General features: G+C 40.9%; 1 protein-coding gene across 2 annotated transcripts in view; it reads right to left on the minus strand.

The window, feature by feature from the left end:
• Window positions 1-22,318, minus strand: part of SKAP2 (src kinase associated phosphoprotein 2) — a 152,398-nt gene that overhangs the window by 57,629 nt on the left and 72,451 nt on the right. For both annotated transcript variants that reach the window (XM_074269193.1, XM_074269192.1), the window contains exons 5-6: window positions 10,992-11,069; window positions 8,526-8,609 (exon numbers count right to left, since the gene is read on the minus strand). In XM_074269193.1, the coding sequence (XP_074125294.1) occupies window positions 8,526-8,609; window positions 10,992-11,069 (162 nt within the window). The remainder of the gene's footprint in view (window positions 1-8,525; window positions 8,610-10,991; window positions 11,070-22,318) is intronic.

The raw sequence follows: 22,318 nt of genomic DNA on the forward strand, positions 1-22,318 counted from the left end.
GGAACTATTTCCAGCTGGCCACTTGGGGACAGTGAGGGGATGGAAGGGGTTAGGGAGAAATGGCACTTCACTTTTCCTTCCCTTTACTCCAACAATGGGCAGAAGGGGAGAAGGGAACGACATTTTATAGTAATAAATCTATCTACAGATAAGCCCCAAAGAATCTGCTAGCTTCCTCCCATAGCATCTTTCTACTTGGGATAGGCCATCCTAACCAAGCCACAGTCCATCTATTTTGATTCTCTGGGATGAAGAGAATGACTTGATGCTTGTTTGTTTGTTTGTTCATTTTTTCTTTTCTTTTTTTTCTGAGGCTGGGGTCACACAGATAGGAAGTGTTAAGTGTCTGAGGCCAGATTTGAACTCAGGTCCTCCTTGACTTCCGGACTGGTGTTCTATCTACTGCACCACCGAGCTGCCCAGAGTCATTTAATGTTAATGGATATTTGGATAAATGAGGTTTGTCATACTTTAAATGTGAAAATTTTTAAAATTAATTTTCTTCATAGGCACTTTTCCAAAATGCAGTTTATTCTTAACCGTCATCAGTTAAAGAAAAATAATTTGGCTGCCTCGATTAGTCAAAAGTCCCACAGTTCTGTAGGTGATGCAAAATGGGCCAAAGATGAGACCTTTACGTCCTTGTGCTGAAGACCCTCCCATAACTTCAGTTTCATAGCCTCCATTCACAACATCAGCCTCTCTTTTGGCTCTTCCTTCGCCTTCAATGCCCTAAATCCTATCTGCTGTCCAGTCTTATGAATCCATCCCCTTTCCGCCACATCCACTGTGCCATCTACTCCGCCCAAATAATGTGTGCTCCCCCACTCTGCTACCTCAATAACCAATTACTGGAATCTTGCTCCATTCAAAAGCAGGGAGATATATATATTTCTCTAGGTACCACAAACGTATTCTATTCCTATTCCCCAATCTCTGAAAATACATGACTTCCATAAAGGCAATAGCTGACAGAATGAAAAAAGAAATGAAAAGCTAGAATTTTTTTTTAAAGTGGTTTTTTTTTTTTTAATAGAGACAGACACAGGCAGAAGGGATGGAGAAAAGAAAGAGAAAGAGAGGTGAGGGAGAGAGGGAGGGAGGGAAAGAGGAGAATGGAAGGAAGGAGAGGAAGGGAGGGAAGGAGAAAGGGAGAGACAGAGTGTGTTAATATGTATGTGTGTGTGTATGTGTGTGTGTGAGTGTATATGAGTGTGTGTGAACATGTATGTGGATGTGAGTGTGTGTATATGTGAACATGTGTGTGTATGTGAGAGTGTGTCTGTGTGTGTGTGAATGTGAGTGTGTGTGTAGCTGTAGGGGGGCAGCCTCAGAAGGACCTTAGCCCCAACACTCAGCCAATCATCTGACTTCTCCAACTCTTAGACTGTAAGCTGCCTGAGGTCACCGGCAGATGTTCTTGTGGGATCAGACTAACAACAACAATTTCGAAAACTGCTGAAAAGAGAAGGCGTGCAGAGCAGGCCGCAGAACACGCAGCGTGGCATCTGACACCCAGACTGAAGCCCTCGCTTCTCAGGGGCACCAACCTGGGCAAAACACCCCAGGCGCCATCGACCTGCTCCTGCCGTGAGAATCCCTGGAGAACATGGAGAAATGCACTGCCCATGACAAAAGCCAACCCGACACCAGGCACTGCTGTTGGTCCTATAACCTGCCATCAGCTAAAATGACCAGCCGAGTCAACATGGCGCTACTGCCCATGCCACGGAGCACCTGCCCAGCCCTTTGGGGGTGGAACTGCATCATCCCTTGCACAGCGTGAGACAGCCTTTCTTTCCCCAGTCCCTGGGCTCACGTGAGACAAAGCCCAATTCTTCGGCAATAAATCTCTAAGTGAAAAGAAGCGCTTGAACCCAGTGGGGAGACTTGGGGGTATCACCTCCAGGGCACCCCACACCTTTCTCTTCCTCTGAGAAAGAAAACCAAGTTCCTGCCCATCTACTTTGTGCATTTCCTCCCTATTTCCTTTAACACTGATTCCTTTCCTTGTGAGTCTGACTTCCTTCTCTCTGTGGGCTCTCTCTGCCCCTTTCCCTTCCTTGTCTTTTCTCTTTTCAGGTATAAGACTTAACACAGATCAAATCAAGCCTGAACTTCATCCTGTGGCCTGTGTGGGGATGGGATGGGGGCAGTCCAGTCATGTTCCCTAGGGGTTGTTCTAGAATCCCAGAGTGGGCTACGTACACACCGACTCCATCCCCTACCTCGGGCCTTCCGCAACTAATCTGAGGAAGTTTCTCGTGTCTTTTCTCAACTTCTTCCTTGTCGCACCCCTTTTCTCTCAGCATAGTTTCTGCTCCTTAATGACTTATCTGCAAAAACTAGTCACTGACCACTGGGTTACCAGCTGCTTGTATAGACATGCACATGTCTATGTGTGTATGTGTGTATGTGTGTGTGTGTGTGTGTGTGTGTGTGTGTGTGTGTATAAAATGTGTGTGCAAACTCTACACGCTGCTATTAAGTGCCTCCTATGTGTTCTGACTATCTCTTTGCTCGTGCAAATACGTTTTCAAAGTTTACCAGCTGAAAGATATTTAATTGACTCTGCAATGTTTGCTAATAAATTCTGTCCTTTATCTTTAGGGGGATATTTTCTTTCCCTGGCTGTAAATACTGATTACCTGAGCACAGGAAAAGGAAGATATGGCCCTTGGTCCTGAACTGCACCAGAGAACTTAGTCCACCTACTTAGTCAAAAGTAAATGCAATAAAAGAGAATTTAATATTTTTTATTAGTTTAAACAAAATCTCCTTTTTTATTAAAGCCATTTTCAATGATTAATGCAGATGAAAACACTAGTTCCTACACTGACATATCTTTGGCTTCTTTGAGTTATACTGTGAGTAAGTGTCAAACCATTACCATTTTAATTAAAAACAAGAGCTAGCGAGCTTCCTGCTTAACGTGAGAAGTCTGGAGAGTGCTTTCTGGTGGCCAGGGATTTTAAACACGCCCAGATTATGCTTTCCAGAGAGAATCATGTGCTGTTAGCAAGAATGTCATGGGATTTCTCCACTTCACCCTACATTTTCCACTCCAGGAATTAATCTGGTCCTGGTGTGAGACAACGCTGCAGCCGAGAAGGGAGGATGAGCGAATGGCTCCTGCTGGGGGAGGAAAGCAGGAAAACTCCCACTGTTTCCTACCATTTGACCAATCCGGCGCCTGCCTTTAAACTCTAGGTTTATGAGTTATTCACAATATGGGCTACCACGCTGGAACCGCACATGGCTACTATGGATATCTGTACTGGAGAAGCACTCCCCAGTTCACCACTGGGCCAATCTCCAGCCACCTCCCACATGCTCCTGAATAGGGTACACATGGAGTCACAGGGCACTTGTGCTAGAGAGGGGAGATTTTGGTGGGGAAAGTCAGCAGAAGAGTGACTGGATCCATAAGAGAGCAACAGCAAAGCTGATCTGATTGGGGAAAGGGCCGAGGAACCACACTTTACTTCCTAGCACAGTCTTCCCTTCACTGACCATGGTGCCCACCTGGTGCTGAAACCACGCTCAGAAAGACATGAAAAATCAAAATGAGAAAGTAAAGTACAGTGCAGGGGAAAGCTGCCTGATGGGCACGAACAGGCCAGCGGGGAGGGACAAAAAAGAATCCTGGCAGACATAAGGGCAACCCCTGCAGGGCGGCTCACTGGCTGGCAAGAACGAGGGACTGCAGGCCGGGCACAGGGGGCAAACTCCTTGAGGGCAGGTTGTTCTTGCCTTCCTTTATGTTCCTATTGCGGAACAGTCCTGATCCTTGCTAAGTGCTGAGTAAAGTTTTGCTGACTGAATCCCCTCATACTAACAGCACGTGTAGAAAGGATCTAGGGCATGGTGGGCAGCTCTCTACAGCTAATTTATGAAAAGTCAGGGATGACTAGAAGACCTTCCGAGGTTGAGAGCAGCATCAGTGAGAAGAGGGAATCCCCCTTCTTCACCATAAAACCAGGGCTCTACCCAACATCCCGGCTCTGGGGACTCCTCAGAGTAGTTCTCCGCTCCTTTTCCCCCATTCACTCCCCACCCTCTTCCTCAAATCATGATTCCTTAACACTTTCTAGCTGGGTGACCCTGGGCAAGTCACTTAACCCCAGCCTCAAAAAAAAACCCCAAAATAACATGGCTCCTTCAGGAGCTTTCTTCAAGAGAAGGAAACCCCCAGAATCAGCCCCAGCACTCAGCTGGGTCTCCAGAACGCCAGCACTACAGTGACTGCCAAGCGGAGGACTGGGAGCTGCCCTTCGTTTTTGGAAAGGCATTTACCCTTGCTAGCTGTGAGACCTTCTGCAAAGTCACTTAACCCCAAATGCCTCGCCAAGAAAAGAGCACCGGGGACCCCCGTCCCAGGGCTGGCTACTTCATTTCCACGTCTGTTTAGGAGTCTCCTGGAGTGTAGGAATGGGGAGGAGAGGTGAGGGGACCTTAACAAACACTGGGAAGGCCACAAATAAGGAGGCTGCATTTTTCAAATAATTTATAAAATTATGTCTTTACTATTATTTTAAAAGTCCAATAGAATTTATGCTCCATCGTGCAATGATTTCTACATCAATAACGTGCATAATTTGAAGTTAAACTGAAGGAAAGAGGTCTCTATCTTCTCCTCCTACATCAACACAGAAGTTGAGGCTCATATTTCAATGACAATCTCTGCTCTAAGATCTTGAAAAGTCTGTTAAGTGAAATAGAAATACTAATTCTCCATTGATTTCCACTTAAAGACTGGAAATGGGCTCCTGTGGGGGAAAAAAAAATCAGCACAGCAGGAAGTATTTTTTAAGAAAAGCAAAGAAAATAACAGCAAAAATCCCATGAACACAGAACTGGGCCATGGGCTTAAACAGAATGTGGGCTTTACTCACTGTCCTTTTTTTTTTTTTTTTTTTAATATTTCTTTGGCATTTATTTAAGATGCAGCTGCAACAGACACAGTTGGAAAAAACAACAGTCACTACCTTCATGCTGTGTTTATGACGATGAATGTTTATTAAAGCACCTACTCTGTTCAAGGTAGTACAGCATGAAAGGGAGGGAAAATATGCCCTGGAATAGACAGGACTTAGGACAAGAGGCCAGATTCAGATTCCCACCTGGCCTGGCACAGTGGGCAGAGGGTCAGTCTTGGAGTCAGGAACCCCTGGACTCAAGCTCTGCCATAAGGTCAAGAGCAAGTATTTCCTTTCACAACTTTTCCTTATCTGCAGGATGAGAAGGTTGACTAGGGGATCTCCAAGGCCGCCTCTACTTCCACATCTCCATGTCCGACAAGCATTTACTGAATTACTTTTCTAACTCAGTCACTAACAGATACTTCCTTTGCCTTTGCTTGCTGTGGAGAAGACATGCAAAATGAAAGGAAAAGTGCCGATAAACCCCATGAAAGGACTTGAGCAAGTGAAGCTTTCCTAAGGAGTGGAAGAGAAGCCGCTGATTAACATTTGTATAGAGTTTTTAAAAAGTATCAGTTCTGAATTAGATCCTAAATGAACTAAGTCATTCATATCTGGATCCACAGGAGGAAAAACAGGAGGCTCAGCTGCCAACATTCTGCCCTCGCTGAAATCCAAACAATTGGATCTTGGGAATGGCAAGGAAAAAGGAAGTCAAGGAGATAAAAGAAGGAAATGAAGGAGTGGATGTGGGTTTCATAAGGCGATAAAATATGTGCTGTATATGTTTTTTACTTAAGAGCCCCAAATGACTATGAATAATAAATAGACGCAATATTTATCGGGACAGAGGTAAGAGCATTATTTACCCTGGAGACTGGAACTCCTCTTTCTCAGCCATTACAACCTGATGGGTCAATATGTATTGGGGCCCACACAATAAAGTTGAAAATGCAAACTATGGATCTGTCAGACAGTAACAAAGTGCTGTTTAACCTGGCACACGGTATCAGATCCTCACAGGCCATGAGAAGCTGTGTCTCTAAATCTTACTGTGGGGGATGAGGTTTTTCCTACATCTAAACAGCTCCTTTCCAAGGTGAGCACAATCTCAAATTATACAGGGCAAGAAGGTTTGTCCAAAATTCATGTAGGAAGAAATGCTGTGGCAAATGCATTTCTAGAAAGACAGAGGTAAAGGGTTAGGATCATATGTGTTACATATGATCTCATGAAAGAAAATGAGCAGCATGTAGAGAAACTTTTCTGAGGGGGAAAAAAAAGGATGGGAATGAAATTAAGAGCATGCAGAAAGGCAGGTGAAAAAAACTGCCTAATGACTGATAAAAGTCCTTGAAAAGAGAGGAATTAGCTAAGAATACTGAAGGAAACAACCTAGAGCTAAAAGAACCATTAACATCTATCTAAAATCTCCCTGGAAACAAGAGACACTCTACAGTGACAGCTGGGAAAGAGGAATTTAGCACAAGAAAGGCACACCCGACCCGCCATTATCGCTCCGAAAATGATCCTCTGCAAAGAGACGACTGAATGGATCCCAACTGGAGAGGCAAAACGTGAACTGCACAGGGAATTCCTAGTAAGGGGCTGGAGTTCTTGTCAGAGAAGCAGAGGCACAAAGGCAGCGGACACTTCACAGCAAACCGCCAAATTCCATCAAAATAAATGGAAGCAACAGAAACCCCTTTTGTAATGTGAACACCCTGTGGGCCGACCCACTCCCACCACTCTCCTGCTTTTCCACTCAGATGCTCTGCCCTTAAATGGGGAGAAGAATCACACCCAATTTCCTCCATCACTTTCTGGGCTGCTGGCAGCAGCAGGCGGCCTTCAAGAGTGGAGCTCTGAAGAGCTCCAAGGAGCTGCGGCTGGATAACCCAGCCCCTCAAACAAAAACAAACTAAATATCAAGATGGCGGAAGGCAGAGCTGGGGGAAGCTACTTGGAGAGGAAGGGAGAGCTGCATGGGGAGAGTTAAATACTAGTTTCAAATTTAATTTTCATCACTAGTTTCTAATCTCTAAGAGTAGATAACAATGCTCTATGGATTTACTATTGATTGATCTCTACACAAGCATCACAGAAGAATCAACTCCCAGGCCACAGCCAGTGTTTCTCAATGGTTTTCTGAATATTAGGGGGATTCTTTTCTTCAAGAGAACAGCTAGGGGCGCAGTGGATATGAGCACCAGCCCTGAATTCAGGAGGACCCGAGTTCAAATCTGGTCTCAGACACTTAACACTTCCTAGCTGTGTGACCGTAGGGCAAGTCACTTAACCCCAGCCTCAGAAAAAGAAAAAAAAAAAAAAAAAGAGAGAGAGAGAGAGAGAGAGAGAGAGAGAGAGAGAGAGAGAGAAGAGCTACATAAAGAGAAAAGATTCCAAAATTCAAAAAGACATTGTCCACCTTCTGCATTTCATAATAAACAAACTTAGAAACTTGAAAGTAAAATCTAACTTAATGTTAACGGAAGGTTCCAGGAGCAAAAAATATTCTCAGTGAGTTTGGAGGGTTTTGTTCTATTTTTTTGGTGTTTCCTTTCAGAAAAACAAGGGAGTTTTCTAATCTTGGCTCAGCACTGCACAGACTGGAAAATATAGCATTTTTTTATTTTCACTGTAATATTAACTAGCTGCTTCTCTTCTCCAGCTTTGTCTTGGTTCTCAAAAGTAGCAAAAATCAGAATATTAGATGATTTCTTAAAGTTCTGCAAATTATATTCCATTTTTAATGGCAGTCAATAGAAAACTGGGCCTGGAGTGAAGAAAACCCAAATTCGAATTTGGTCCCAGACGTTTCCTAGCTGTGTCTGATCCTGGTCCCTTAACCTCTGTTTGTCTCAGCTTTCTCCTCTGTAAAATGAGGATAATAATACTACTTCCTCCTCGGGTGCCGTGGGAATCAAATGAGATAATACTTATAACATGCTCATCTCTAGTGCCCAGCACGTGATTGATACTACATCAGTGCTTATGTTCTTCTCTCACTTTCCTTCCCTTCTCCATTTTAAGTATTTAAAAGTAAATTCACTGAGTGATTTTGTAATCATTCTAAAATATATTTTAGATATGTTGTACTAGGCACAATCATTCTATAAACAAATCAGTCTATGCATAACAGATTTCAATGCTACAAAACTTAAAAAATCACTACATATCCACAAAGCACGATAAGATCTTAATTCCGTTATTCAATTCTTTGTTAAAGAATATTAAGTCCAATGCTCCTCCCCTTCCCTACCCCATGGCCCAAAAATTCCAGGAATTTTACACTCTACTGCTGATAAAATATCCATGTGACTTTGTGTTTGTGTGTGTATCCCTGCCCAAGGGGAAGGACAGCTCCAGATTTCACACAAATCAGCAGGTTTTGTTCAGGTTTTGCTAAGGGACAAGAAGACTAATAAGAAAAAGCCCCTGAACATAAATTACAATTTGGGCTGAGATCTTTGGTTTATCAATAAATTGTACTTTAAAATTAAAAAAAAAAATCAAAAATTAATTCATTCTCACTAACCACATATAAATGGAATAATCCCACTTGATCATAATGCCTCACAATTCAACAATCACAGTATATACCTTTGTCACTTCCATAATAATAGAAAACCGTTTTGCTCAGAGCACACCAACGCTTCTGCCATTCAAATCCCAGGAAGCTATGATCTGAAATAAAGATAAAAGAAAATATTTTCAGATAAGAAAATTATATGTATTTATTAGGAATCAGATCTTCAGTTTCTTCATCTGTAAAAAGGATTTGGGAGAGCCCTTCAATTTTTAAAATTCTATCACCTTTGACCTAATATATAACCTTTATGTAAAGATTCTTTTAAATAAAAATAGAATTAGGGAAATTAAAAAGAGGGAGGAATACTGAAACACGCAACACTCTGGAGAATAATATAGCCCTCCTGCCTCCTACTCATTTGGGGGTATTAAAAGACGAACCATGGCCAAGCAAAGGCCTGACACTATGATTCTAGACAAACCGTTCTGGAATTCTTTGTCCTTGTCCACTAATCTGGAGGACGCAAAGGCCTTTTTTTTTTTTTTTTTTTTTTTCCCCCTGAGGCTGGGTTAAGTGACTTGCCCAGAGTCACACAGCTAGGAAGTGTTAAGTGTCAGAGGCCAAATTTGAACTCGGGTCCTCCTGACTTCAAGGCTGGTGCTCTATCCACTGCGCCACCTAGCTGCCCCTGCAAAGGGCCTTTTCTGAGAACTATTGTAAATAAAAGGATCAGACTGGTTCTGGCTGGCTCGGGACAATTAAGCATTTCTCGAATGCTTTGTGGTGCCAGACACTGTACTGAGTATTAGGTGGATAAATAAAGGCAAGAACAGTCCCTTCCCTCAAGGAGTTTACCTTCTACTGAAGAAGACAACATGGACAGAAATAGGTCCATGTAAGAGAGCAGAAGGAAGAGGATATAAAAATAAAGGTTATCAATATATATATTTTTAATTATCAAGAAAAGACTGGGCAGAGAAAACAGGGCACAAGGTGTTAGTGAAGGGGATGGTCTGGTCATGTCCGGGCTACCAGATGGCCAGCCCGCAAGCTCCCCTGGCATCCCTCCAAGGTAAATGGGGAAGGGTGCTTGCCCAAGCAGATGTCCCTGTGGCGGCCTTACTGGAAGAAAAGGGAAGAGTGCCTCATGATGGCAAGATCTCAGGAAGGAGTGAGCGAGGGCTCCCAGGGCATCATGATATTCTCCCTTTTTAAAAAGTGGTAGAGAGAGTAGGACTCCGGCTGTGTTGGTCCTGAGATTTGTTGCACAATAGTAGTTTTGGTAAAACAAAGTTCACTATTTTCCCCAGTAGTTAGTATCCTCCCTGCCTCAAGTTCCTCACATGTCACGGTCCCAAGGATGTCGTCAGCAATGTGGCCCTCCTTCAGGGGGCGGAGTCCAGTTTGGTGACCCTTCTCATCTTTGTACCCTTGATTACCATTGATTTATTAAGCACCTAATGTGTACATGTTTGAGCACCAGGTCTGGAGTCAGGAAAACCTGACTTCAAATCTGGCCTCTGAACTCTTTATGTTACTCGGGGATAGTCCATTCTGTTTGTCTCAGGTTCCTCATCTGTAAAATGAGCTGGAGAAGGAAATGACCAACCACTCCAGTATCTTTGCCAAGAAAACCCCAAATGGGGCCATAGAGAGTTAGACAAGAGTGAACAATAATAACGTACAAGGTTCTGGATCAGTGGTGGGCATCCAGAGACAAAAATGGAAAAATGGAGCTAAAAGCAACGTGTGAGATGGAAAGTGAACTTGCCTCATATGAGAATCTATTCTCTACCCAGCAGAACTGGCTGGCTGGAAAGCGCTGCCCCCGAGGCCCTGGCTAAAGATCTTCAAGCGGAAGCTGCAGGAACCCTTGTCAAGGAGGCTGGCTGCAGAGGGAAGGCCTGGGCAGTGACCGATGCCTCCATGGCCTCTGGGGTGCCTTCCAGCTCCGAGGGCCTGCGATTCCTCCCCTTCTAAAAGCTTATGGCTCAAGCTAAAGCAGACTCGGCCAAAGGGGGCCAATTTGGAGGCAGGCAATAAGAGGAGACATTTCATTTTTCATTTCCATCATCATCATAATAATCCTTCCATTTTTCATTTTCCCATTATAAATGAATATTAAAAGAATGAGACCTTCTGGCTAACACCAATTATCAGAGTCAGAGAAGAACACAGCAACAGACAGGTAAAATGGCAGCAATCTCCCCCACCTGACACAGACCACGGCAGGTCCAGTGAACACTGAGTGGGGTCAGTAAATGCCTGCTCTGTGCCAAGCACTATTAAGAGCTGCCACAAGCCTTTAGTCTACCATGGCCCCACTGGTAGCAAACAACGGCTAAAGCACACAGAAAGACCTAAAGCTAAAAATCTATTTGGCTGTAATCAATCAAAAGGACTGAAGGAAGAGCTTATGGTTTTGATCCTGTCACCCAGAGTCTTTCCTCATTCACCAGGGGAGCACTGATCCATGAGGAGCACAAAGGAGAGGACCACCTTCTTTCCAAGGCCTTGTATGCAACCTCACACTTTACCTTTTCTCCGTTTCTCAAGGTAGCCGGCCTTCAGAACAAATGGAAGGTCCTGTGCTGCAATTGGAGGGAACTGGGTTCCTAAAAGGAAAAAAAAAAAAAAAAAAAAAAAACATTTAGGTAATCCACTTAAAAACAAATGCCAAACCCAATTACATATAATGTCATTTTAATGACTAAACTCGGACATATTCAAGTCTGCTGGTCTCATTTCTCCTACATCCTGGCTCCTCAAGCCTCAATAGCAAAATGCAGCTCTGCTACAAGCTACAGTGATACTGTAATGTAATCTGATGATGGCAACAATTGGCTATTTTTTATTTTATATTCTAGGCAAAGGGTTTCAGCACTACTTTTGATAAAAGGCATCATTCTTGAAGTAAAAATGGTCAACGAGTTTCATAAAATGGAGTCAGAAATTACAAACAGAATCCCACATTTTCCTTCTTTGCACCTGTACCTGCTTGTCATTCTTTGTATTTCTTAAGGGGTAAAAAATGTTGAAATATACACACACGAACATGATTTATCTCAAGAATAAATACTCAGTGGTGCTCTAAGCTTTATGCTATAATCTTAACAAAAATAAAAATAGCCCAACTCTTGGCTGGCTCTGCCTCTGGGCTGGCACTGTTGAGAGAAAGAAGAGAACATTTTAAACAAACACATTTGGCCAATCGGCGATGATTTATGAAGTGGCCAGTGAAGGCAGAAGGAAGGCCGGTTGGGCTGGATGCAAAAAGATGTAGCCTGCCCAAAGGGACTGAAAAGGCAGCCATGGTCAGGCTGGAAAGGGCGGTAAAAACTCACAGTGGGGCTTATCTTTGATCCTAGGGAATGGTCAGAAGAAGGGGCATCCCATGATCATCTGAAGGACTGCATCATTACCATCATTCAGCAAGGGCTCCACAAACTCCGTATCAGGTACCTCTATGCCCCAGAGGCAATTCTGATTGTCAAAGGTCCTACCACCTAAGGAACCCAAGTCTGGCAGATTGTACCATGCTAAAAACAAATACTTCAAGTACAATCTCAAGCAACAGAACATGTCTGCTTTCCAAAACGAGTCTCTAAGCAAAAGAGAGGCTCCTCAGCTCTTCATGTGTCCACTCATTAAATATATCTATAAAAAGACTGCCACTCCTAGAGCCTCTTCCACTTCTGCAATGATGGCAGCACAGTGATCAAAAAAGGACCAAGGAGATAAGAATCCCATAAGCCTGAGACCACCTACAAACACTGGCTTGGCTGTGGGAATTCCAGATTTGAAAAACTTGTCCATTTGCAGGGAACCGAGCACACTCCTGGAGGAAACAGATTGCATCAGTCTTAATCTTGCTGCTATGAATGAAATAAGTTGAATGGACGGATGGCTCACAGGCTCTCCTTGGGCAGACAAATAAAGGAGTTGGCAGGGCAGATTCTCCCCTACATCCAGATGTACTCAGCCATAGCCAGTCATGGGACATCTGGGTATCTTTTATTGCAATATGTATGAAAATATGACCACCAAGCACACTGCAATGCAGCAATCAACATTGGTTACAGAAGACGAGGAGGCAGAAAACGAAGACATCCCAAATTAAATCTTCACATCCTCGAAATCCAGCAATTTCAATGGAAAGGGGAGAAGTGGTAAGACCTAAACAGCTAGAGAGGCCGGCCAAAAGCACTGCCATACAAAGTCAGGCACAGGCAACAGGAACATTCACTTTCTCTGAGAAAGTAATCCAGAGTGACCAGACAGTAATCTCCCCAGAAATCACCAAAAAGTGGTACGAAGGTGATTACTGCTTACTGATACAGGAGTCAGCTTTGACTCAGAAGCCGGCACATGCTCAAGCCACCAACTTGGTAAAGCAAAAGAACTTAAATTAATATAGAGATTGATAAAAAAGAAAAAGAGCAATTTGTCATGCAGTTAAAAAGAACCTTAACCTAACTAATTCAAATGATCAGCATCAAAAATGGGAAGGTGATAGAAAATAACCTTGATATTTCTTATAAAAACTCCATTCAGAATTATATCAATTGCTACAAACAAGCAAAGTTAAAGCTCTAAAAACTACTTTTGTCAACTTTTACAAATGAAAAGATCCAGCAGCCCATGAACCCATCTATAAAATGGTATAGAAAAGAATGGTAGAAGATCACAAGCAGTATCACCTCAGAGAACAGAGAAGCAGTGAGGGTAAAACAAACAAACAAACAAACAAACAACTTAAAGAAAACTTAGACAACTAAATAAGGTCATCCCAGTGGCTTTCAGGGATGAAAGCACAATAATCAATCAGATACAAGAGAGAAAAGATTTGTAACCACGATATTGAGGGAAACCTTCCTACAAACCAGCGCTCTCACTGCAATGGGCTGTTTACTGGGTGATGAGGTCCTCAACAAAGGCTGGAAGACCATTGGTCAGGGTGGTTGGGACTCTGTTTCAGGTATGTGCTGGACCAAATGGGCAATAAGATCCCTTCCAATGCTGAAATTCCACAAATTTTTCAATTTAAGTCCCCCCTCCCCAGTATAAGATTGTAGCAGTCCCATTGAGGTGTGTGAACATGTAAAAATAAGGTTGTCTATCTCTGTCCTAGGTGCTGAAAGGTTACAAAAGAAGTATCACCCAGTTGGTGCTCCTGCCTCTAAGTTGCTTGGCAGTCTCATTGGAGAGGCCATCTTGTAATTCTTTTCCTACAAGGTTAAATTGCTGGCTCTTCATAAACTCTAAGGTTTCTCCATTAATAACTGCTCTGGAATATGTTATATTAAAGGTTAAACCATCCTCATTTATTAGACATTAAGCTCCTCCTAAGTTCTAGGCCCTGGGCTAAGTGCAGAGGACATCAAGAAAGGCAAAAGACAGTATAAGCTTTTGGGAGACCAAAGGTGCAAGGGCACAGCGTGCAAAAAGCTATATACAAAACAAGCCACGAATGGGATAGGTGGGAAATAAGAAAGTCAGGCCCTAGAATTAAGAAGGTCTGGAAAGGGCTTGGAGCTGATGGCTGCAGGAAGCCAGGGAGGTCAGGAAGCAGAGAGGAGGAGGGAAAGGATTCGAGGCATGGGGGAAGGCCACAGAAAAGGCTTGGAATCTGGCTATGGAGGCCTGAATTCAGAATGCTGCCAATATAACTTAGCATACTTAATAATTTAAGACAACTTAAATGATACTTCCTCTTGGCCACATCCAGGAGTTGGTGAGAGTCCATCCACAATAAGACCACAGAAAAGACTCTGAAGATGGATTGATTTCTACCAGAAGTTCTTGGAGCACATCCTGCTTTCTGACAACACATATTCATTCCTACATCTACTAAGTTTTTAAAAAAAAAAAATCCTTGATAGAGTATTTACTTTGGCATGGTAAATTACGAAGTTGTTAAAATTAAGAAAAATAGTATTCTTAAAATGACTAAGTTAAGCAGATTCTTAAAGCACTGATTCCTAAGAAAGCCTTATTAAAAATTCTATAAACAATCAAATGTCTAAGTGCTAAGATAAGAGTCAAATGAGTCTAGATGTTTTTTGCAAGCACACAATACAAAATCCTGGAACAGTCTTCCCTCAAACAACAGGAGCTTTACACTTTCCTATTCCCATTTTTTTCAAACTAACAAGCATTTATTAAGTACTTACTATTTGCCCAACACAGTACAAATCACTAACATGTCAAGAAAGCATCTTTTTAAAAGGATAATTGACAGTGCCTTGATCAATATCAATAACAATATCATTTCCAAAACATCATGTGTTTATTAACTATAATATAAGCCAAACCATTTCCTGGCTTGGTTTGTTGAATGAGTGAATAAAAGCAGTATACATAACTACCTGCCTAATAGCTAATACATGATACTTTATGTAATATGACAACACTGTTATTACTCATATTGATGAATATTTGTCCCTCACTCGCCGCCTCGACCCCAACACGGTGGTTCCAAGACCTCCAGCAGCCTGGTCCCGCCACACACGCTACGTTACGCTACGCCTGTCCTTATGTACACCGGTGATGCATCCGCGCCTCAGGCTCTGGCAGAAGAATGTGTAACCAGATTTACTACCAACAGCTAAGGACGTGTCGTCCTGGTTGAAGTTGGCGAAGAGCAGCTGGCTGGAGCTGGCCAATTGTTAAGTACCGACTTAGCACCTAGTAAGAACCTAATATCTCATTATCTCATTAGTACTTAGTAAGAACCTAACAAATATTATTAACAAACACTGCTAAAAAATTTAAATCTAGGATCTATGCCTATTATATCTAATGGAAATCAATTTTGGAGTTCACAAAGTGTCTTTTAAGAGACTGTTAATGCACCATCACTCACAATCATCCATATAAGATGACTTTATAGAACTGTTTTCAGGGAAAGTACTCTAGAAGGGAAAGCACTTCAGTGTTTGTCAGAATATTTGTGTAGTATTAATATAACTAGTACATTTAATATTGTAGTATTAATATATTTTTAAAATAAGGGTGTTTTTTAAAAGACCATGAAATTAAAAAATCATAAACCCTACAAAAAGCTTTAGCTAATTCAAACATTGGAACATCTTAGTAACTGAAAAACTGACATTATCATGGTGGAAGTGGGATGTCATAGATATAATTAAAGCCAAATTCATTAACTTCCTTTTCTTCAACTACAAATTCATATTTTTCATGAGTATAAGGAAAAGCTAAGTTTATTTTAGACTACTTTCAAATAAAGTTTCTATAAACTATGATTTTGCTTATGACGAGTTTATTCTTTTCATTAGCAAACATTTCTAAATCATTTATTAACAGCATAAATAAAACAACTTGAAATGGGAATACTTAAAGGGTTAAGAAATTTCCTCTTCTTGATCTGTGTTATGATATAACACAGGATGTTTTTTTTCTCGATTTATACTATAGAAATACAAGAGATGCATACAAAATTGTCGTTTTGTTCCCAACTCCCAAGTGAACCTTGTTACTAAGAGGGCAGTTAAGATAAAGGAACAACATATAAAGAGCTACTGAACATTAAATAATTTTATGATCCTAACTTAAATCAACAAAAGCAGAGAAATTCAGGATTAAGACTCTCCCTTTGCTCATAACACTCCCTGCTGGGCCAAGTTATTGAAACAAGTATATTCCTAAGTATCCCTCAACCTACAATATTTGCCACTTGTGTCATTTAAAAGAGGGAAAACTCTCTCTACAGAGAGAGATATAGGAATGTGTGTGTACGTACTTTTGCAAGCTAAACTGCTATGCATTTTTTCCCTTTCTATCATTCAAAACAGTTCTCTTCATTCAAAGAATCAAAGGAAGTATTAGGTCTCTCTAAAAACAATACCTCCCTTCCCCCAATCTTGTGGGTTTTAATGCAAGTATATATTGCACACTTACAAATTAGGAAGTAAAGAACAAGGATCAAAGTGGACGTCCATCAGTGGAGAAAAGCTATAAACTGTAGTAGAGAAATGTAATGCTATACTACTATAACTATAAGAAACAATGTGAAGAATACAAAACAAAAGCATGGAGAAACATGAATTGATGCAGTGAAGTACCAGAATAGCAAAAGTCTAGTCAAAAAGGATTCAGATTAAATTCCCCTTATGTACCTAGTCCTTTGCGAAGTGCTGAGGATACAGAGCAATGGTCCTCAAACTTTTTAAATAGGGGCCAGTTCCCTGTCCCTCAGACTGTTGGAGGACAGACTAGAGTAAAAACAAAAGCTCACACTCTGTCTCTGCCCCTCAGCCCATTTGCCATTACCCGGCGGGCTGCATAAATGTCCTCAGTAGCGGCATCTGAGTTTGAGAACCATAGTTTGAGAACCCCTGATATAGAGGAATGAGTGGCTGGTTTGGGAAGTCACAGGGATGATGAGCAACATTGTGTGATGATCAATTTGGAGAGACTTAGTTCTTCTTAGCAATACGATAATCCAAGACAATTCCAATAGACTTACAATTGAAAATGCCATCCACATCCACAAAAGAACTATGGAGTCTGAATGCAGATTGAAGCAGACTATTTTCACCTTTTTGGGTTTTTTCCTTTCTCATAGCTTTTCCCCTTTGTGCTCACAACATGAGTAATGTAGAAATACATTTAATATGATTATATATGCATATCCTATATTAATTGCTTGCTGTCTTAGGGAGGAAGGAAAAGAGGGGAAAAAATTTGGAACTCAAAATCTTAAAAAATGAACTTTGAAAACTATCTTTACTTGTAATTGGAAAAATAAAATACTATTAAGTGGGGAAAAAAAATAAAATAAAAGTCTCATTGCCAGCACCAGTACTTAGCAACTTTATGAGGATTTTTAAAACTCCCAAATAAATATCATCCAGTAGCCTGGGACACACGCAATCTTGTTCCCACATGTCTCATAAAATTTTACCAGAAAACCATTCAAACTAGCACACAAAAATATCAAAACATAAGCCTTTGTGCATAGGATTTATTAAAAACAGCCTTTTTCAAAAGAAAATTTAACATCAAATTAGAAGCACGTGAAAAAAGCATGTAAAAGATAAATATTCTACTTCTGGGTTTCTGGAAGAGAAACTTGCTTAGGAAAGGAGGCATCAGAAGAAGGCCTTGAGCAGAACAGAATGCCAAACCACTTCGGCAGCTTTGCCAAGAAAACTCTAAGTGCGATTATGAAGAGTCAGACACAAATGAAAATGAATAAACAACATCTCCATTTACACACTGAGAGGTTATGTGACTTGCTGATGGCTATGTCAGAGACAGGATTGAAATCCCAGATTCTCATGATTATAAGTTCAATGATTTTTCCCCCATGTTGTGTGTTCTTTCATGAAAAATTCTGGATTTCTCACTATAACACAAAAAGTCTCAGTTATAATAATGTTACCTGATGGTAAGATTTTTAACAGGGTGCTACTGGATCTGAAAAAGTTTAGAACCTTCAATTCAGAGTCACAGCTACAAAAATATCATATAATCTATCCCGTAAACTTAGTGGCATCCACTGGATAGATCAAGAAGTTAAACTGAGGAAACTCTCAAAGGAACTGGAATATTTGTGTCCTTACATCCCATCACTTGGGAACTGTTGTTGAAGTCGAATTCCTGTAGCGTTCTTATAGATGAGATGAAATGTCATTTGTTTGAGGTTGATTTTTGTCTTAAAACTTTTCTGCCAAGAGTAGTTAGGCACCAAACTCAAGGAATTTTTCACACATGCAAGATTCAAAACACACCAAACCAGCAAAGACAAAAAAAAAATGCTTTCAATAAAAAATTTAAAAATTAAATAAGTCATTATGAAAAAATAGAATTGATTGAAACTGTCAAGTTATGAGATTAAAACAATAAACCAAATTTTCCATTTCTAAACACTAAGTGCAATGGAATTGGCTCTTTTAGAAAGGAGGAAGGAGAGTCCAGAGCTGAAATCTATTGAAATAAGGCATTATGGGTAAAGAAACTCCCTCCATCAACACAGATGGACATATCTACATGTTCCAATCCTAAATATTACCTGAAGGACCCAAAGTCATGAAGCCTGCCCAGACGGACAGAAAGGGAACCCCAGTCTCTCAGCCTGTCTCCAAGCCACTTTCTCTCCAAGTCTCACTGACATTCTAATTCTATAAACAGACTCTCAAGTGAAATGAATGAGAATCGGTGCTATCATTAATCTGATCAAAGGAAAACTTGTTAAAAATGTGCAGGATCAATGTAAATAAAATTATTTCTACCATGATTTAAATCATCAGTAAGAAGGGGCTAGATCAGACTTGAAACACTAGACATTTTCACTGGTTGACGCTGACAGCTGTCATCACTCAGCCTCAGGTTCTGGGCCAGACCAATACAGAATACTCTCTCAGGTGGGGAGGTCCCAGCCACACTTGATTCTGCGGATACATACTTAAAAACCTCTAGGACATCCTCTGCTCATGAGGAGGTATTTTTATCTCACTAAAAAATTAACTTTTGTACCCTGGGTATTTTAAAAGTCTAACCTTAAAATAAATGTTAATTTTTCCCCATTTTAGGTAAAATTGTGAGTGCCTAGCTTCCTTTTGGGATCAAGGGCCACATTCTTAATGAAGGTGCCTCTAAATCCCCACCCTCCCTGGCCCCTGCCCCATGCAACTTCTAATGCTCCTGCTCTTCAAATTACCCGAACTTATGTGTGAACATGGAAAAGCTACCGGGAGAACAGAAGCCTCTCAAGAGCTCGGCTTTCTATACCCAGAATCTTGCATTTTTCCTGGCTCACTGCAGCTGTTTCATGAAAGATCAACTGAATTAAAAGTTAAAGGGATTATTTCAGGTCATTCGACCATAGAAATTTAAGTACTATATTATACTCTAAATTCTCAACCTTCTTCCAACAAGGGCTAGAAAAGTATTTTTAAAAAGTACTTCCTAAGTAATTTCATTTAAAATTAATTAGGTGCGTAAGTGGTACAATGGCTAGTGTGATGGGTTTCAAGTCAGGAAGACCTGAGATCAAAAGCTGCCTGTGTAACACTGGTCAAGTCATTTAAACTCTCACCCTCAGAGGCTGGCCTGAGGATCAAGTGAGACAACATGTACGTAACATTTTTCAAACCTTAAATTCCTATGTAACTGCTAGTTATTATTAGTTCGGGAAGAGGAAAATTACTTTTGAACCTACAGATACAGAAAGGTTCCATGGAGACAGTCATGTTCACTCTGGATCAAACTTCGGCCTGCTGGTTGGTGTTTTCATGACAAACCTTGTTAGCCTGTGCTCTAGCGTCATCCAGGGGGGTGTTTAGATGACTTCCTATTAATTAGTAAAATTTCAACAAATCTTTCAATTAATCAAGTAGGCTCACATTCCCCCACCTCAGGTCATCAAATAGCATTTATTTAATAAACAGAAGAAACCTCGCTTCCTAACACTAATGGTATCTCTCTCACTATTAAATCTCTTAACTTCCTAGGATTAAGCAATAAAGTTATTAAATATGCAATTTGTTAGCAAAGAAATAAATAATAAAACAGAGACAGATAATTCCTTACAATATTTCACCTGCGAAAAGATCATGGTCACAATTACTTGAAATGCTCCCAATGACTTCTACCAACACCATTCCATACCATTTACTTCATTTAGGAGAAACAAATTCTTTTCCCAAGAATCCTCTTAAGTCTTTCCCTCAAGACAACAATTAAAATAGTTTTCAAAATATACACATTATCTCCATCTTGTCTTCTCTCTTTTATCTCCAGCCATATCAGAAAAACAATCGCTTTAGCTTTTATCCCAAGCCTCTGAAGTCTCCCCAGACCTAATCCTCTTTAAACTTTATGATTTTTTCATGATAATTAAGACAGTTTGAACAAGAGAGAAGTGTCTCCTCACCTTTTTTCTCGCTGTCTTCTCCATCCTTAATGTCACAGATCTCCACACATCAAAGATAAATACCTACACTATCCCTGATTTCATAGGAAGAAACAGCTCACAGAAATACAATTAAAATTGTCACCCCCAGCTCTCTGCTTCTAAAGAGATTGTGATAATTTTCCCAACCTTGAAAGGAGAGGCTTTTGCAACAAGAGTTATATATGAAAAGGTTAATTTCTAAAGAATTCAAATCTATGGCTAAGATGACAGGAACAAATAATGACAAATGTTGGAGGGGATGTGGGGAAACTGGGACACTAATGCATTGCTGGTGGAGTTGTGAAAGAATCCAGCCATTCTGGAGAGCAATCTGGAATTATGCCCAAAAAGTGATCAAACTGTGCATACCCTTTGACCCAGCAGCGCTACTACTGGGATTATATCCCAAAGAAATACTAAAGAGCGGAAAGAGACATATATGTGCCAAAATGTTTGTGGCAGCCCTTTTCGTAGTAGCTAGAAACTGGAAGATGAATGGATGTCCATCAGGTGGAGAATGGTTGGGTAAATTGTGGTATATGAAGGTTATGGAATATTATTGCTCGGTAAGAAATGACCAGCAGGAGGAATACAGAGAGGCCTGGAGAGAGTTACATCAACTGATGCTGAGTGAAATGAGCAGAACCAGAAGATCACTGTATACTTCAACAACAATACTGTATGAGGAAGTGGAAATCTTCAACATAAAGAAGATGCAACTCACTTCCAGTTGATCAATGATGGACAGAGGTAGCTACACCCAGAGAAGAAACACTGGGAGGGGAATGTAAATTGTTAGCACTAATATCTGTCTGCCCAGGTTGCATGTACCTTCGGATTCTAATGTTTATTGTGCAACAAGAAAATGATATTCGCACACATGTATTGTACCTAGACTATATTGTAACACATGTAAAATGTATGGTATTGCCTGTCGTCGGGGGGAGGGAATAGAGGGAGGGGGGGTAATTTGGAAAAATGAATACAAGGGATAATATTATAAAATATATATATATATATAATAAAAAAAAATAAAATAAAATTAAAAAAAAAAAGAATTCAAATCTACAAGGAGCTCTCACATCTTCAATAATAAATATAATCTTTAAAATTCGAACAAACAAGTATTTCTTGCTTAGCTCTGGTAGTAACACAGTTGTTACTCTGACTTTATCACCACCAGCTCCTTTTGTTGGCTAAAGGCTGACACTAGCACGTAGGCCATTTACCAGGAACAGAGGCTGTCAGCAGGTTAGGAACCACCATAAAACTGCTTGAAAAAGTTATGTGAAGAGATTATCCCACTACAGATTAATCTAAATACTAACATTTCCTAAACTAAATTTTGATGTTGGGTTTTAATTTTTTAGTTTATTTTATAAGAGATTTAAAAAAGAACACCTTTTTATCGGTTGTCTCAAGTTAAAGAACTTGTATGTTCTTCTGGGAGCTCGCTCTTCCTTATCTTCTCATAGCCCAGCACCCAGGGAGCCCACATGAGGGCCGGATGCTCCACTCCTGTTCCTGCCCACCTCTCCCTAGTGATAGCCTTGAGCCCCGGTACCATCCTGTCCCCACCCTCCACGTGCTTCTCCCAAAACAACATCCACAACTGGGAGGCTCCCAAGAAGCTTCAGGTCATCTGTGGGGCAGTGGCATGGGTGGGACGGTGCAGAGGGGATTAGGGAGACCGAAGGGGAAGGGGGAAACGCTATCTCCATGAAAATGCTAAGGGCTTTTCTGAAGCCCCCATAAAACAGGCAAGTCCTTGATTACAGATTCCCAAGCTCAGCCATCTGGGACACAGACACTTCCTTGGGCAACGCCTCTTGCTCAGAGGTAGGATGTGCTTAGCTTTATTGTACTGTGAACAGTTTCACCTTTAATTTTTTTCAAATTAAATGACCTCATATTGACTCATTTTATAATATGCGTTTAAATAGC

This window comes from Sminthopsis crassicaudata, chromosome 5, assembly GCF_048593235.1.
Source record: "Sminthopsis crassicaudata isolate SCR6 chromosome 5, ASM4859323v1, whole genome shotgun sequence".
Lineage (NCBI taxonomy): Eukaryota > Metazoa > Chordata > Mammalia > Dasyuromorphia > Dasyuridae > Sminthopsis > Sminthopsis crassicaudata.